Source organism: Carassius carassius, chromosome 10 (genome assembly GCF_963082965.1).
Source record: "Carassius carassius chromosome 10, fCarCar2.1, whole genome shotgun sequence".
NCBI classification, from domain to species: domain Eukaryota; kingdom Metazoa; phylum Chordata; class Actinopteri; order Cypriniformes; family Cyprinidae; genus Carassius; species Carassius carassius.
Genome location: NC_081764.1, coordinates 23,449,004 through 23,468,000, shown reverse-complemented (window position 1 = coordinate 23,468,000; position 18,997 = coordinate 23,449,004). Strand labels below are relative to the sequence as shown.

General features: G+C 39.0%; 1 protein-coding gene across 1 annotated transcript in view; it reads right to left on the bottom strand.

The window, feature by feature from the left end:
* Positions 1–17,584, bottom strand: part of cygb2 (cytoglobin 2) — a 61,509-nt gene extending 43,925 nt beyond the window's left edge. The window contains exon 1 of the mRNA XM_059560559.1: positions 17,107–17,584. Coding sequence (XP_059416542.1) covers positions 17,107–17,387 — 281 coding nt within the window. The 5' untranslated portion in view covers positions 17,388–17,584. The remainder of the gene's footprint in view (positions 1–17,106) is intronic.
* Positions 17,585–18,997: the final 1,413 nt, after the last annotated feature.

Here is an 18,997-nt window from a genome sequence, read left to right as displayed (position 1 = left end):
AAAACATCATCAAAGTAGTCCATGTGACATCAGAGGGTCAGTTAGAATCAGAATCAGAAAGAGCTTTATTGCCAAGTATGCTTGCGCATAAAAGGAATTTGTTTTAGTGACATAAGCTTCCAGTACACAGAGACAACAACACACAAACCAAAAAAAAAAAAGGAGAATTACAAATTGGCAAATAAATAAGTGTATAAACAATTGTGCTATAAATGATAATGGAATAGGATTGAGTGAGATGCAGGAATGTTCTAGGATGGAGGGTTAACAAATAAATATAAGGATATTGCACATTTATAAGCATAATTGGGGAGCATTTAACTGTAAATGAGGTAGATTGCCTGGGGGAAGAAACTATTCTTCAAAGTTCAAAGATGGGGTGACTTGGATGTGAGGGATCCAGAGTGATTTTCTGAGCCATTTTCCTCACTCTGGATGTATACAGTTCTTGAAGGGTGGGCAGAGGAGCACCAATAATCCTTTCGGCAGTCCGAACAGTTCTCTGTAGTCTTCTGATGTCTGATTTTGTAGCTGAACCAAACCAGACAGTAATTGAAGTACACAGGACTGACTCAATGACGGCTGAGTAGAACTGTTTCAGCAGCTCCTGTGGCAGGTTAAACTTCCTCAGCTGGCGAAGGAAGTACAACCTTTGTTGGGCTTTTTTCACAATGGAGTCAATGTGATTGTCCCACTTCAGGTCCTGAGAGATGGTGGTTCCCAGGAAGCTGAATGACTCCACTGCAGCCACAGGGCTGTTCATGATGGTGAGTGGGGAAAGTGCAGGGGGGTTTCTCCTAAAGGTCCACAATCATCTCCACTGTTTTGAGCGTGTTCAGCTCCAGGTTGTTAAGACTGCACCAGACAGCCAGCTGCTCAACCTCCTGTCTGTAAGCAGACTCATCACCGTCCTGGATGAGGCCGATGACTGTAGTGTCGTCTGCAAACTTCAGGAGCTTGACAGAGGGGTCTTTAGAGGTGCAGTCGTTGGTGTACAGGGAGAAGAGCAGAGGGGAGAGAACACATCTCTGAGGGGCACCAGTGTTGGTGGAGCAGCTGTTTGACATGAATTTCCCCAGTCTCACTAACTGTTGCCTATCTGTCAGAAAGCGGGTGATCCACTTACAGATAAAGCTAGGAACAGAGAGCTGGGTCAGTTTGGTCTGGAGGGTTGTTGGGATGATGGTGTTGAAAGCCGAACTAAAGTCCACAAACAGGATCCTCACATAAGTCCCTGTTTTGTCCAGATGTTGCAGGATGAAGTGGAACCCCATGTTGATTGCATCATCGACTGACCTGTTTGCTCGGTAAGCAAACTGCAGGGGGTCCAGTAAAGGTCCAGTGATGTCCTTCAGACAAGCCAGAACCAGTTTTTCAAACGACTTCATGACGACAGACGTTAGAGCCACAGGTCTGTAGTCGTTAAGTCCTGTTATCTTGGGTTTCTTTGGAATGGGGATTATGGTGGAGCGTTTGAAGCAGGAAGGCACTTCACACAACTCCAGGGATCTGTTGAAGATCTGTGAAAAGATGGGGGCCAGCTGGTCAGCACAGATTTTCAGACAGGCTGGTGTAACGCCATCTGGGCCTGGTGCTTTTCTTCTTTTGTTTTTCTTGAAGACCTGGCACACATCATCCTTACAGATTTGAAGAGCAGGAGGTATGGAGAGGGGGATTTCAGGAGGTGTTAATGGTTGTGTAGGGAGATGGTCAGAGTGGGTGTTGGGGGTTTCAAATCTACAATAAAACTCATTCAGGTCGTTAGCAAGTCGTTGATTAGCCTATATATATTTTATATATTTTAAGCATCTAAAATACATTTTGGTCCAAAAATAGCAAAATCGAAACTCCATCGGTGACAGAATGGAGAAAAAAACCTTGGGAGAAACCAGGCTCAGTTGGGGGGCCAGTTCTCCTCTGACCAGACAAAACCAGTAGTTCAATTCCAGGCTGCAGCAAAGTCAGATTGTGCAGAAGAATCATCTGTTTCCTGTGGTCTTGTCCTGGTGGTCCTCTGAGACAAGGTCTTTACAGGGGATCTGTATCTGGGGCTCTAGTTGTCCTGGTCTCCGCTGTCTTTCAGGGCAATAGAGGTCCTTTCTAGGTGCTGATCCACCATCTGGTCTGGATACGTACTGGATCCGGGTGACTGCAGTGACCCTCTGACCTTAATACAGACTGGATCTGGTGGCTACGGTGACCTCGGAATAAGAGAGAAACAGACAAATATTAGCGTAGATGCCATTCTTCTAATGATGTAGCAAGTACATTATGTTATGGGAATTGTTTCCGGTTCCGGTTTACCTAATTAATGCAGCCTAAAAATCCTTTAACAGATTTGGATATTAAAAGCATATTAGTATGTTATGTGTAAACCAGGTTAAAGAGATGGGTCTTTAATCTAGATTTAAACTGCAAGAGTGTGTCTGCCTCCCGAACAATGTTAGGTAGGTTATTCCAGAGTTTTGGCGCCAAATAGGAAAAGGATCTGCCGCCCGCAGTTGATTTTGATATTCTAGGTATTATCAAATTGCCTGAGTTTTCAGAACGTAGCGGACGTATAGGATTATAATGTAAAAGGAGCTCATTCAAATACTGAGGTGCTAAACCATTCAGGGCTTTATAAGTAATAATCAATATTTTAAAATCTATACGATGTTTGATAGGGAGCCAGTGCAGTGTTGACAAGACCGGGCTAATATGGTCATACTTCCTGGTTCTAGTAATTACTCTTGCTGCTGCATTTTGGACTAGCTGTAGTGTGTTTACTAAGCGTGCAGAACAACCACCCAAAAAAATAATTACAATAATCTAACCTTGAGGTCATAAATGCATGGATTAACATTTCTGCATTTGACATTGAGAGCATAGGCCGTAATTTAGATATATTTTTGAGATGGAAAAATGCAGTTTTACAAATGCTAGAAACGTGGCTTTCTAAAAAAAGATTGCGATCAAATAGCACACCTAGCACACCTTTTTATATCGACAATGCATTCCATTAGTTTTTCAAATTGGTGTGTTTCACCGGGCCGCGAAGAAATATAGAGCTGAGTATCATCAGCATAACAGTGAAAGCTAACACCATGTTTCCTGATGATATCTCCCAAGGGTAACATATAAAGCGTGAAGAGTAGCAGCCCTAGTACTGAGCCTTGAGGTACTCCATACTGCACTTGTGATCGATATGATACATCTTCATTCACTGCTACGAACTGATGGCGGTCATATAAGTACGATTTAAACCATGCTAATGCACTTCCACTGATGCCAACAAAGTGTTCAAGTCTATGCAAAAGAATGTTGTGGTCAATTGTGTCAAACGTAGCACTAAGATCCAATAAAACTGATAGAGAGATACACCCACGATCAGATGATAAGAGCAGATCATTTGTAACTCTAAGGAGAGCAGTCTCAGTACTATGATACGGTCTAAATCCTGACTGAAAAATCCTCACATATACCATTTTTCTCTAAGAAGGAATATAATTGTGAGGATACCACCTTTTCTAGTATCTTGGACAGAAAAGGGAGATTCGAGATTGGTCTATAATTAACTAGTTCTTTGGGGTCAAGTTGTGGTTTTTTGATGAGAGGCTTAATAACAGCCAGTTTGAAGGTTTAGGGGACATATCCTAATGACAATGAGGAATTAATATTAGTCAGAAGAGGATCTATGACTTCTGGAAGCACCTCTTTTAGGAGCTTAGATGGTATAGGGTCTAACATACATGTTGTTGGTTTAGATGATTTAACAAGTTTATACAATTCTTCCTCTCCTATAGTAGAGAATGAGTGGAACTGTTCCTCAGGGGGTCTATAGTGCACTGTCTGATGTGATACTGTAGCTGACGGCTGAATGGTTGCAATTTTATCTCTAATAGTATCAATTGTAGAAGTAAAGTAGTTCATAAAGTCATTACTGCTGTGGTGTTGGGAAAAGTCAACACTTGTTGAGGCTTTATTTTTCGTTAGTTTAGCCACTGTATTGAATAAATACCTGGGGTTATGTTTGTTTTCTTCTAAAAGAGAAGAAAAGTAATCAGATCTAGCAGTTTTTAATGCTTTTCTGTAGGATTGGTTACTTTCCCGCCAAGCAATACGAAATACCTCTAGTTTGATTTTCCTCCAGCTGCGCTCCATTTTTCAGGCTGCTCTCTTTAGGGTGCGAGTATGCTCATTATACCATGGTGTCAAACTGTTTTCCTTAACCTTCCTTAAGCGTAAAGGAGCAACTTTATTTAAAGTGCTAAAAAAGAGAGAGTCCATAGTTTCTGTTACATCATCAAGTTGTTCTGAGGTTTTGGATATGCTAAGGAATTTGGATACATCAGGAAGATAACTTAAAAAGCAGTCTTTTGTGGTAGAAGTGATGGTTCTTCCATACTTGTAACAAGAAGTAGAATTTACAATTTTGGCTATATGAAGTTTGCACAGAACTAAATAATGATCTGAGAAATCATCACTTGGCTGAATAATTTCAACACTATCAACATCAATTCCATGTCACAGTATTAAATCTAGAGTATGATTTCAACAATGAGTAGGTCCTGAAACATGTTATATAAACAACAATAGAGTTCAGAATGTCTATAAATGCTGATCCCAATGCATCTTTTTCATTATCAACATGGATATTAAAATCACCAACTATTAAAACTTTATCTGCAGCCAGAACTAACTCGGATGTAAAATCACCAAACTCTTTAATAAAGTCTGTATGGTGCCCTGGTGGCCTGTATACAGTAGCCAGTACAAACATAACAGGGGATTTATCATTAACATTTGTTTCTCTGGATAATGTTATATGAAGCACGATTACTTCAAACGAGTTATACTTGAAGCCTGCCCTCTGAGAAATCCTGAAAACGTTGTTATAAATTGAAACAACACCTCTACCTTTGCCTTTTATACGCGGCTCATGTTTATAACAGTAATCTTGGGGGGTGGACTCATTTAAAATAATGTAATCATCAGGTTTTAGCCAGGTTTCTGTCAAACAGAGTACATCTATATTATGATCAGTGATCATATTATTTACAAAAAGTGTTTTCGTAGAAAGGGATCTGATATTCAATAAGCCAAGCTTTATCATTTGTTTATCCATATTGCTTCTGTTTTTTTATTTGTTGAACCTCAATTAAATTGTTAATCTTAACTTGGTTTGGACGTTTTTTGTATTTTCTAGTTCGGGGAACAGACACAGTCTCTATAGTGTGATATCTAGGTGAAAAAGTCTCTATGTGCTGAGAATAAACTGACCTCTGTGACGGGAGGCAGCTAGCAGACGGTCTGTTTAGCCAGTCTGTCTGCTTCCTGACCTGGGCCCCAGTTAGTCAAGTATAAACACTAAGACTATTTGCCATATTTCTAGAGACAAGAGTGGCGCCACCCCAGGAGGGATGAAGACCATCTCTTTTCAACAGGTCAGGTCTGCCCCAAAAGCTCGTCCAATTGTCTATGAAACCTATGTTATTCTGTGGGCACCACTTAGACATCCAGCCATTGAGTGATGACAATCTTCTATGCATCTCATCACCACGGTAAGCAGGGAGGGGACCAGAGCATATTACAGTGTCTGACATCGTGCTTGCAAGTTCACACACCTCTTTAATGTTATTTTTAGTGATCTCCGACTGGCGAAGTCGAACATCATTAGCGCCGACATGAATAACAATCTTTCTGTATTTACGTTTAGCATTAGCCAGTACTTTTTAATTTGCCAAGATGTCAGGCACTCTGGCTCCCGGTAAACATTTGACTATGGTGGCTGGTGTCTCTATATTCATGTTCCGTACAATAGAATCACCAATAACTAGAGCACTTTCATCAGGTTTCTCAGTGGGTGCATCACTGAGTGGGGAGAACCTGTTTAATGTTTTGATCGGAACAGAAGAACGGTGTTTTGACCCACGACTACGCTGCCTCACCGTCACCCAGTTGCCCTGCTGCAGGGGCTCTGTTTCCGGTACCGAACAATGTATAGGAATCCCTGAGCTAGACGCATCCAAAGCCGTTTCTAGAGCCCTAACATTCTTACTGTCCTCAATTAAAGTTTGGATGCGTGTCTCTAATTCTGAAATCTTCTCTGTCAGCCTAACTATTTCCCTGCATTTATCACATGTGAATCCCTCATCAGCGACAGAGATAGATAAACTGTACATGTGGCAAGAGGTGCAAATAACAATAGCAGGAGAAGCCATTACTCACCGTGCTTGATGAAATATTCTTTCTGCAGTTGTTTGATGAATTTGTGAAAAACTGGAGCGAGAGAGGAGAGGAGAGAAGAAAACAGCGATAGGTTCGAATGAAAACGCTAATGACAAGCTAACGAGTCAGCATTGTCTTCTCTTCCATGTCTGCTGTGAGAGAGTTCAAAACAAAGCAGTTTGTCATATTCAGTTCGCAAACAAATCATTCGATGTGACCGGATCTTTTTGAACCAGTTCACCAAATCGAACTGAATTGTTTTAAACGGTTTTCATCTCCAATACGCATTAATCCACAAATGACTTAAGCTGTTAACTTTTTTAATGTGGCTGACACTCCCTCTGAGTTAAAACAAACCAATATCCCGGAATTCATGTACTCAAACAGTACACTGACTGAACTGCTGTGAAGAGAGAACTGAATATGAACATATGTTTGCGATATGGTTGACCTGATTGCAAATAAATGCACAGACACTATTTAACTGAACAGAGATGACATCACTGAATTCAATGATGAACTGCCTTTAACTATCATTTTGCATTTTTGACACACTGTTTTCCTAATGAATGTTGTTCAGTTGCTTTGATGCAGTGTATTTTGTTTAAAGCGCTATATAAATAAAGGTGACTTGACTTGACTTGACTTTTGCGCTCAACGTAATGGCGTCATTGGCTATGATTGCTCTTGATTCAAGCCTTCGGTTTACCTGGGCTCATAACATTAGCACAGAATCAGTTCAGAATCAATCACCAAAAGAATCAGTTCGGTTCAGATGCTCTGTGTGTCGGTATGCTTCACCCTGAATCACACATGCGCAGTGTCATCAGCTCCTTGGTTTCTCGAATCGGACACATCTGACAGAAATGGTTCTTGACTCGTGAACGAGTCATTATCTGGCTCGGCTCGGTGTTCATCTTCAGTTCTCTCTTCACAGCAGTTCAGTCAGTGTACTGTTTGAGTAAATGAATTACTCCATGATATTGGTTTGTTTTAACTCAGAGGCAGAGGTGGGTGGTAACCAGTGTTGGGGAAAGTTACTTTTTAAAAGTAATGCCTTACAATATTGCGTTACTCCCTAAAAAAGTAACTAAATACGTTACTTAGTTACTTTTTATGGAAAGTAATGTGTTACATTACTTTTGCGTTACTTTCACGTTACTTTTTAAATATGAGCAGGGCTTGATTGTTTTTAATATAAGAAGTTCTATTTATAGCAAATGTAAAAGCCCTTTCACACCACAAGTGTAATGAATAAACTTCAGGCTGAAGGAAAAGTAAATTCACCTCTGTACAGTAGAACACAGGAGAAGAAAGTTCAACACTCTTCAGCAATAAAAAAACAAAACAATGAAGCACAATTGTTAGTTTATCTAAAGTCATTTTTTTATTATTAGTAGGGTTGAACTGGATAATTAAAGGTCAGCAGTAAAGACACTGTTAATAAAATGGGAATAGATACATTTGTGTTATTTAATATATTTAGTTATTGAAGGTTTGCGTCATATTCTGAGTTTGCATTTCACTGTTTTGATCAATTTTGATGAATACTAAATCTGTTTTGTTTTTTTTGTTTTTTTTGTGAGTGGGATGAATTAATGCACATTCACATTTATTCTAGAACTACAGTAACATGTTCACACAGCGCACACAACGCCTCCATACTTCCGATTTCTCCCAATATGGGAACAGGAGGCTTGTCAGTCAAAAAATGGGAATACAAAGTAACTGGCGTTACTTTTTTGAAAAAGTAACTCAGATATTTTCTTGTAAATTAAAAAGTAATGCGTTACTTTACTAGTTACTTGAAAAAAGTAATCTGATTACGTAACTCGCGTTACTTGTAATGCGTTACCCCCAACACTGGTAGTAACGAGTTACATTTACTTCGTTACATTTACTGGAGTAATTTTTTGGGTAACTAATACTTTTCGGAGTATATTAAAAGATGGGTACTTTATACTCTTACTTGAGTAAATTTTGGGGGAAAAATCTGTACTTTTACTTCGTTACTGTGGGCGACGCTCCTCTCGTTACTTTATCTTAATGCAATAAACAGAGGTGGAAAGTAACGAATTACATTTACTCGCGTTACTGTAATTGAGTAGCTTTTTTGTGTACTAATACTTTTTAAAGTAATTTTTTTAATCTGTAATTTTACTTTTACTTAAGTATATTTTGTTTGAAGTATTGTACTTCGCTACATTTTAAAACACATTAGTTACTGAGTAAAAAAAATAAAAATAAAAAAAGAAATGCTCCCTGGAAACTACGGCAGTAAATAATGGGCAGGAGGGCAAACTGGCGCTAAAATCACAAGAAAGATGCCGACGGACAAAACAGGCGTTAGTGGTGCAGACACCGCTGAAAATGAAACCCCGTCATATTCTGAAGTTGAACTCGAAGGAAATGAAGTGAACCCCTGGCCATATGTATGCTCTATTATGCAGTGTAAGCTGTACTTGCCTAGGAAGACCAAACTAGCAGCTTATAAAATCTCGACAAGACATCAACCCTTCGCAAGAATGTAGAGGTAAGCTAAATAATTGCATCGTTGCATTGGTGGTTAAAATGAAGCTTTGACATTTTAGCAAGAGGTTTTGCACAAATTAGCCAAAAAGACAGTGGTGAGGAGTGTGCTATTTTTGTTTTAATGATGTGCGCGCGCATTTATAGTGCGTTCTTTCACTGTGTGATTCAGTCTCCTAAAATGCATTTAGAATGATCACAAAATTGAAGATATAGGGGCAGAAAATTCACATATTTATATAATTTCATATATTAAATCAAAATCACACAAAGAATGCCATCTTTTCCTCCAAAAATCATCATGAATATATACATACATATATATAACAGTTCAGTAAACAAGTTAATTAAGAGACTTGCGTTTTAGACACCATATTGCCTTTTTTAGCTCTATTTCTACAACAGAAAATAATTCCAAACACAGCCACCAAAGCACAGTTTTGCGTCTCTGAGCAACGTGACAGTGTTTCGTTCCTGAATGAATCAACCGTTTAAATGATTCGGTTCAATCGCAATGACTCCCTTATTAACAGTGACTTGCTGACACATACTGGCCATTTTAATTTCACATTTAAAGTATCTTAAATTTAAGATGATTTTTTTAAATAATTAATTTCTTATCATTTCAAATGAGTATTCAACATTTTATGTCTTGTATATCAAAACATTATTCATGCATTTGTAACTTGAGGTTAAATGCATTCTTGTCCTGCACTAAACAGTGTAATACATCTAAATGCCACTTCCAATGAATCTTCTGCATTTCCTCTGCATTAAAAGATGAGTTTGTTGATAGTGATTTGCCTGGTAACAGCCCAAATGTTTTATTATTCTAAATAACTGATTCCTTTAATTAAAAACAACTAGTTTGAGATTAATAGATCTATCCCAGGGGTGTCAAACTCAGTTCCTGGAGGGCCGTAGCCCTGCAGAGTTTAGTTCTAACCATGCTCCAGCACAAATATCATGTAGTTTTCAAATAAACCTAAATGATTAGATTAGCTGGATCAGGTGTGTTTAATTAGGGTTATATCTTAACTGTGCAGGACTGCCCTCCAGGAACTGAGTTTGACAACCTTGGCCTGTCCCATTTTTGACTCCCTCCCACTGTTAAAATGTAACTAAGTAATTTTTACTCTGAGTAAATTTTAAATGAGCTACTTTTTACTTTTACTTGAGTAGATTTTTAGACTGGTACTTTTACTTGTACTTAAGTAAAATTTCATTAATGTAATGGTACTTTTACTTGAGTAGAATATTTTTGTACTCTTTCCACCTCTGGCAATAAATGTTATAAATGCTTCAGTTTATTCCAAACGCGCCGTCTACATTTCTCTGGACAATGAGCGATGTCCATTCGCGAATGATTCATTCTTTTGAGTCAACTCTGTTCAAAGGCCTGGTCAAACCAATTGTCAAACGAGTGAATTGGTTCATGAATCAGTTTGAATGATTCGTTCAGTTCCCTGCCACACGCGCTGAGCGTCTGAAGCGGTTCACTCGGAGTTGTAACGTTTAACATCAGCAGCGTTGAAAACGTGGCTGGATCTGCACTGAATTGAAAGCAAATCTGCAAAGGCTATTATTTGCTTGCGATGGAGATCCTTATTAGATGAACACCGCGTGTGCTGTCTGCTGTTCAACAGGTAATAACTTGGGCTACATTACAGTACACGATAGCACTGTGACATTAGTTTGTTGTACGTGTGTGGCTTATAACAGACGGGAGTCAAGTTGAATGCAGCTTCCAAAAGACAAAAAATATCCGATTAAGATTTTATTAATTTTAATACAATAACACTGGTGCAAGTACGTTCAGCGAGTCATATCATCAGCTGTTAAATTCAGATCTGTGATCGCTTGCTGGCGCTGAACCAGAGATAGATGTGTTTTTACAGCACTGCGCATTATAACCAATCACACATGATTCTTTTGAGCTTATTAAAGCATTGGCCAATCAGAGGTGTTCCGATGAGTCATCGCTAAAATGCTGGTGCTTCCTTCACTCGCTCGCTGACTGGAGACCTCTTTCTGGCGAATTCTCTTGTCAGAAACAACAAAGTGCAGATGTGTGTGTACGAATCTTTAATTAAGATATTGATTTCACAGTGTTAACAGTTTCAGTGATTTTAATGGGAGTTTCTGAGAGTGATTGAAATCTAGACTGTCAGTGAAAATTATCTTTAATAATGTAAATGTTATTTGCTCTCTTTCTGAACAATGAAAGATTAGTAGCAATATTTATATCACATTAACTTTCAATGTTAAATTCACATTTAATATAAAGTCAGTCGTATTAAAAATATGTTATGGCATGACAACTATATCTGTTACCTAAGTAAACAGACAGGGTTTTATAATAAATTACATAAATTGGAGTAAAGGCTGATGAAATATATACATTTATACACACACATATATTACATACATTTAATCTATATATCTAAATAAAAATAGGCTCAGTATATATGACCCAAAGTAACTAGTAACTAACTACTTGAGTAGATTTTTTATCCGATACTCTTTTACTCTTACTCAAGTAACTATTCAAGACTAGTACTTTTACTTTTAATTGAGTAAATATTTCTAGAAGTACTTTTACTTTTACTTGAGTACAGTTTTTGGGTACTCTACCCACCTCTGCTCAGAGGGAGTGTCAGCCACATTAAAAAAGTTAACACATTAAGTAATTTGTGGATTAATGCGTATTGGAGACGCGAACCATTTAAAATGATTCAGTTCAATTTGGTGAACTGTTTCAAAAAGATCCGGTCACATCGAATGATTTGTTCGCGAACCGGATATGAAAAACTGCTTTGTTTTGAACTCTCTCACAGCAGACACGGAAGAGAAGACAATGCTGAATAAAGTCGTAGATTTAGCTATTTTTGGACCAAAATGTATTTTCGATGCTTCAAAATATTCTAACTGACCCTCTGATGTCACATGGACTACTTTGATGATGTTTTTCTTACCTTTCTGGACATGGACAGTGTACCATACACACAGTTTCAATGGAGGGACAGAGAGCTTTCGGACTAAATATCTTAAACTGTGTTCCGAAGATAAATGGAGGTCTTACTGGTTTGGAACGACATGAGGGTGAGTTATTAATGACATAATTTAGATTTTTGGGTGAACTATCCCTTTAAGACCTGTACGCATCTGATATACAGACATGCATCTGTTTCTTTCATTTTAGACATAACCAACTGAGGCTATGCATAAACCTTGTGTTTTTAATAGTATTAACCCAAAACATTACTTAGTTCAGTAATCAGACTCAGTTTGAAGGGTTAGGGTTTTTTGTGTGCGCACTTTGAGTGTGCTCAAAAAAAAAAAAATTAAATAACCAGTAGGGCTTTAAAGCAAATGCAAAACCTTTTACTTTTGTGAATAAGTGCTGTGTGCCGTGAGAGCATCACTGGCGATGTTAATGTATGCAGGGCCGCTGCTGGCCAAATGGGTGCCCTAAAGAAAATTGTATTGTTGTGTCCCCTTTTCAAATTATTATGTCAGAAGGACTAGCTGAATTAAAAGTGCTCTAGACGGATACATGATCACTGAGCTCCTGCTGATTGCACGGAGCTGATCGTCTCCAAAATCTGCGAAACACATTTTTAAATAGGCACTGTCTTTATAAATAAACCGCATATTTGAGTTTAAAACAACTACATTCTCGCCTGAAATATTTTTAAAACTACATTTCATGACACCATAACAGTAATATTTTGAAAATTATCAGAATAAATGGTGGTTGAAATCACAATGCTGCGTGAACTCAACTGACAGAAACCCCCACCATGACGTGAATTCGCGTCTGTTGTGACGTTAATTTCACACGCGAATGAAGCAAATAAACTCAAAATGTTCAAGCGTCCAACTTTGCACAAGTCGCGTCTGGTGTGAACGCACAGTAACAATGCCATTCTAAGCCGAGGCGAATTCTCAGACAATACCTTAGATTGTGGTGTCCGTGAAAAAGCACGAAGATGGTGCAAGCACACTCCCTAACGGTGGACTTGGGGCGAGTCGTAGACAGGAAGCAGAGCATCCACAGCCAGAGTAAGTGAAATATTCAAATTTTGCACTGGCTCCAGGGAGCGCGAGCCAATGAAAAAATTGCCAGCCAAACCCTTCCCATGAAGAGCCTGAAAAGGCCATGACTCACGTTGTTGAGCCAGGAAGTACTTCAGTTTAGGCAAGATCACCCCATCTTCCGCGTCGTTTTCGGTGCCTCCTCGGTGGTAGAGAACTTGGCCAACAGCGAAGGTAGCCAGGTATTGACACCAGAAATGGAGGAGGTAATTGATATGAACCATTTCGTGCTTGAGATAATAGTTTGTTTGCGCTAAGTTGTAGGCTTAAAAGCTTTAATTTGTCATAGACAAATGATGACAAGGCACATTGTATAAAACAAGATATAAAAGAAAATAAAACAAACAAACTGTAGATTACACCACAAGACTGACGGCACGCCACAGACACCGGCGCCATCTTGAGGTCAGCAACACCCATTTCATTTGGATAACTAAATGTGTATTCTGTCCAAGATACTAAAAAAGGTAGTATCCTCACAATTATATTCCTTCTTAGAGAAAAATGGAACCTGTGAGGATTTCCAGTCAGGATTTAGACCCTATCATAGTACTGAGACTGCTCTCCTTAGAGTTACAAATTACCTGGTTGTATCTCTCTATTAGTTCTATTGGATCTTAGTGCTGTGTTTGACACTATTGACCACAACATTCTTATGCATAGACTTGAACACTTTGTTGGCATTAATGGAAGTGCATTAGCATGGTTTAAATCATACTTATATGACCGCCATCAATTCGTAGCAGTGAATGAAGAGGTATCATGTCGATCACAAGTGCAGTATGGAGTACCTCAAGGCTCAGTACTAGGGCCACTACTCTTCATGCTTTATATGTTAACCTTGGGAGATATTATCAGGAAACATGGTGTTAGCTTTCACTTTTATGCTGATGATACTAAGCTCTATATTTACTAAGCTCTATGCATTTATGACCTCAAGGTTAGATTATTGTAATGCTTTATTGACAGGTTGTTCTGCACGCTTAGTAAACAAACTACAGTTAGTCCAAAATGCAGCAGCAAAAGTTCTTACTAGAACCAGGAAGTATGACCATATTAGCCCAGTCCTGTCACCACTGCACTGACTCCCTATCAAACATCATATAGATTTTGAAATATTGCTTATTACTTATAAAACCCTGAATGGTTTAGCACCTCAGTATTTGAATGAGCTCCTGTTACATTATAATCCTACACGTCCGCTGCGTTCTCAAAACTCGGGCAATTTGATAATACCTAGAATATCAAAATCAACTGCGGGCGGCAGATCTTTTTCCTATTTGGCGCCTAAACTCTGGAATAACCTACCTAAAATTGTTCGGGAGGCAGGCACACTCTTGCAATTTAAATCTAGATTAAAGACCCATCTCTTTAACCTGGCTTACACATAACATACTAATGTGCTTCTAATATCCAAATCCATTAAAGGATTTTTAGGCTGCATTAATTAGGTAAACCGGAGCTGGGAACACTTCCCATATCACCCGATGTACTTGCTACATCATTAGAAGAATGGCATTTACGCTAATATTAGTCTGTTTCTCTCTTATTCCGAGGTCACCATAGCCACCAGATCCAGTCTGTATCCAGATCAGAGGGTCACTGCAGTAACCCGGATCCAGCACGTATCCAGACCAGATGGTGGATCGGCACCTAGAAAGGACCTCTACAGCCCTGATAGACAGCGGAGACCAGGACAATTAGGACACTAGGACACTATTTAAACTGAACAGAAATGACATCACTGAATTCAATGATTAACATTATTGACACACTGTTTTCCTAATAAATGTTGTTCAGTTGCTTTGACGCAATGTATTGTTTTAAGCGCTATATAAATAAAGGTTACTTGACTTGACTATGGTCTCTGTTATTTTCTGAGCATGAGGTGAATCTGACAGATGTTTGCAATCTTGTTGTGATGGATATGTTATTAACACAGTATTAATTACAGTATGTATTCCCCATGGTTGTCCTTGTAACCCTTTTTAATGACATTTTTAACTTAGAAACACGCATCATGGCATAGGATCTCTGTGCATGTGATGTGACTTTAACTTGGTTTAACTGATGTGTTTATTATGAGTCCTTCTGCTGACAACTGATGTTTTTTCCTGTGAATAAATCTATTAACCTAGTATTCCTTTTCTCAGAGTCCCACAATATACTGTTCACTTCATTTTGACCTTGATTCACTTCTCTGGATGCTCATTTATGCCAATAGGAAAAACTGGAGACATTAATAGCTGTAGCCTTTGGCCAATACACTAAAGGGCATTCTGTATCCAATCACTGGAGATGAAAATGTGTGACAGCTCATAGCTGACCAAACGTAACCTCCGCAGCTGTCACTTTGATCTTTTAGAAAGACATTGAGCCCAACAGTGTGCTCAAGAGTATAACAAATGCTGCACTGTTCAGTGAGATTTAACATGGTTAATGTAAGCTGCACATTTAACCTGAAAGATATGAGCACTGTGCTACCATGTCAGAATAATGAAAGTTTTAGCTGTTAAACCCAGTGTATTGTGGCCTCCCTCCTTTAATAGTAGGCAACACTTTACATACTTGACAGCCCTTAAGTGTGCAGCTGGAGGATAACATCTTATGCTTGTGTAACTCTCCCTCTGGAATCTGAATGAATTCATAAAGATGGTTATCTAAATTCTTATTAATATAATCCATATTAGAAATAACATTTAAAAAACAAAACTTAGCTGAAACGTTTTTCATATCTTATTGTATAATCCAAATAAAATTATTTAAAGGTATGTGCTGGATGCAGAGTCATGGTATGGACTAGTTATAAACAATATGTCAAATGCTTCATGGTTTAATTGCTTTATTTTGAGATGATGTTCATAGATTATTGTTAGACAATGTTATGGCCTTATGTTAAGATTTTAAAACAACAGTCTATTCACGTAACAAGAAAAAAAATTGTCTTGGGGACATATTTTCGAACACTTCAGCACAGTTAAAGACAGTACTTTGCCTCACTTCATAAATGATAATATGTAACGTACATAATATTAATAAATACATTTTATAATGTGTGTAAAAGTATGTGAAAACTGCATGTTGTTACACAATTATGCCTCCATTTTTAAAATAGCCACAAATTCTGTTTTTTCTTTAGTGCTTTAACATAGAGAGAGCTGAATGATGCATAACGAAGTTTCCAAGGAAAACAATTTCCATGTGGCCAAAAAGAGGATTAGAGACATTAGAGAGTGCAAAAACTGGCTGCTGAAATCCACAGATAAGAAACACACACACACACACACACACACACAAACACACACACACACACACACACACACACACAGTCTAATGACCTAAAATCACAAAATTATCTCTGACAGTTGTCCTGGCAACCTAAAGCATTCTATTTTAATGAGTCCTGTAGGCATTGCCTACTTAAAATTTATGTTCGTATAAGTATGTGCTCAGTTATATCTATATGTATTTATTAATTATGTGTATTTAATATATATTTTTGTCAAATCTGCCACTGGAGTTTGTTCTACACTGGCATGTACAGCATTCTGACAGAATCTATAGAATTGCCCCAGAAACCATACAACGATATTATAGGGTTTAGAAAATACTATAGCAGGTGTAAGCATACATTCAGTTAGGTGAGTGTTAAAATTGCTTTAAAGAAGAATAGATTTGCTCGATGTTGTGCATGTCGGAGAAGCTTTCACAATGAGAATAAGAATGCAGAGAAAGATGTCATGGAATATCCATCCATTATCAATCTAAATTTGGGAATGGCAGCTGTGAGAGCAAAAAAAAAAAAGAAAAATGCACTTTCCCCCCCCCCAAGTCATGTATTTCATGTAAAATCACATTATTTATGCTTTTTCCTGTTTTTTTTCCCCACCTGTATGTGTTTACTGTATAGTGTTTTTATGCCAGTGGCTTTTCCTTGTATGCTAGAATAACCATCATGCACAATGAATTTGCTTGCCAAGTATCCTTCTCTGCCTACCATACAGCTTCAAATGCTGTATTTGCAAATGTAAAAGATCATCATTATAAAATGAAATGATTGTAAGAAAAGAAAAAATGTCTTTAATGCTTTTGAAAAATGCTGATTTTGATAACTGCTTGCCTCATGATTCCAAAAACACATCAAAGACTACAAAGATTTTGACAGAAAGATCAATTTAAAAAAAATAAAAATAAAAATAAATTATGGCAAAAAAAAAAAATAAAAAAATAAATCTCCTATTGGTTGTTTCTTTAGTAAATATACTGCACCTTATTAGTATAGTGATGCCCACATCCTCACAGCTCTCGTAAACACGCGCCCAGGTGTCCTGAATGATGCCCCGCTCCACATCCGTCAGCGGCTCTGGTCTCTCCCTCCCCTCCGTCTCTTCATCCTCCCTCTCCTTCTCCATGCCACAGACGCACCACGGGGTACTTGCGCCTGAAGCAGGCACAGATGGTGGAATGAGAGGTTGTGGTGGTGGAGAGGAGCGACGAAGTTGGCTGAAGGGGCAACAAAAACGCAGGGCAAGAGAGTAGAGAGTGTGCATCCGCCCACCTCTCACTCTGTGCCCCTCACTACCTTGAGCAGGCAGGATTATTTCACTTCTGACAATCGTTCGATGAATATATCTGTGTCACTGTTCTCTCTCTCCTACAATTAGCTTTTTCCGTTGCTTGTCTTCCGAGCTGCTCAGGTCTTTGTCTAGCCTCTAACACAGATGTTCTCAACGCTTGGAACTTCTGGATTTATGATGACCTCAGATATTGAACGTGGGGAAGAGAGGGATGGAGCAGAAGGGAGGGAGGGGGAGAGAGAGAGAGAGAGAGAGAGGGAGAGAGAGAGAGAGAGTAGGAGGGGGGTAATTTCCTGTGCCTTTACACACAGAGAATCCTGATAAATGTAGGCACACATGACAGGTATAATAAGAAAATGTACGATATAATACGAATTCTATAAAACAAAAAAAAATACATATTATTTCAGTACACTGTGATTGCAATGTGATACTAATGTCACCCACCCCCATTGTTCATTAAGGCATTTACAAAGAAGTCAAGTCACCTTTTTTTATAAAGCACTTTATACAATACAGATTGTGTCAAAGCAGCTTTACAGTGGCGAACAGGAAAATAATGCAAGTTTGTCAAGTTCAGCTTTCAAGAAGAAGAAAATAGTCTAGTCCTAAAGAATGAAAAGGATTAAACTAACGCCCAGGCAATAATTTTTTCAGTGATTCTAAAAACATGCACAAGTTTGAAATTTGTCCTTCACTAAAAAAAGAATAGAATTTTCTAGATAATATAAAAAGGCTTTAATAATCGACAAGGTAGAATCCACAAAGAGAACCAGTCCAACACAACTCTACATTAACTTAAGCCCCAACACTGAACTCAAACTGAACAGAAATTAAAAAGATAATGAGACACACATCTGAACATAATGATGAAATCAAATGAATAACCATGACAACTAAAAAGGAGTGGGTAACGGTGGGTAACATAAAAAGAGTCAATGAGGGTGTGACAGATCCCCCTCTCAAAAGGTGCAACCTCGCGCTGCAGAGAAAGAAGGGTCAGGAGACGGCAGAGGGATGGCGAAAAGGTATGGTGAATGGCAGGTGGCCGCCGGATAAAACTGGTGGAGGTTCATGAGGAGGATGGACGACCAGGAGATGGACAACAAACAGATTTTAGGGTGAAGACGATGGAGGTTGGAGCCAGGTAGGTGCCTTAAGAAGGGCCATGTTAGCAGGTGCCCAGGCCACAGCCAGGAGCTGTAGCATTGTCCAGGATCCACACAGCCCTGACGGAGCCAGAGTTTGGGATCCAGAGGCCAGAGGGCAAGCTGGAGAGATTGAGGAAGGAGGTGGAGCTTGCCAGAGCCAAAGGATGGAGGGCCAGAGAGTAGCACATTGCATGCATATCCACAGTGATGGCGTGGCAATGTCCCACCCAGGTGGGGCCGACTGACCGAGGGATCCCTACGAGGCCGAATGACCAGTGGTCCATGCTGGAATCGAGGGTGGGAGGAGAGCAGGTACCAGGAATCAGGATGGCGGGACGAGGTGGGCCGGAGCCATCTGAGGCCAGAGGCAAAGCCACAGGCTTCTCAGGTCCAGGAGACTGTGGGTGCTCCTCAATATGCCTCCTCATTTTC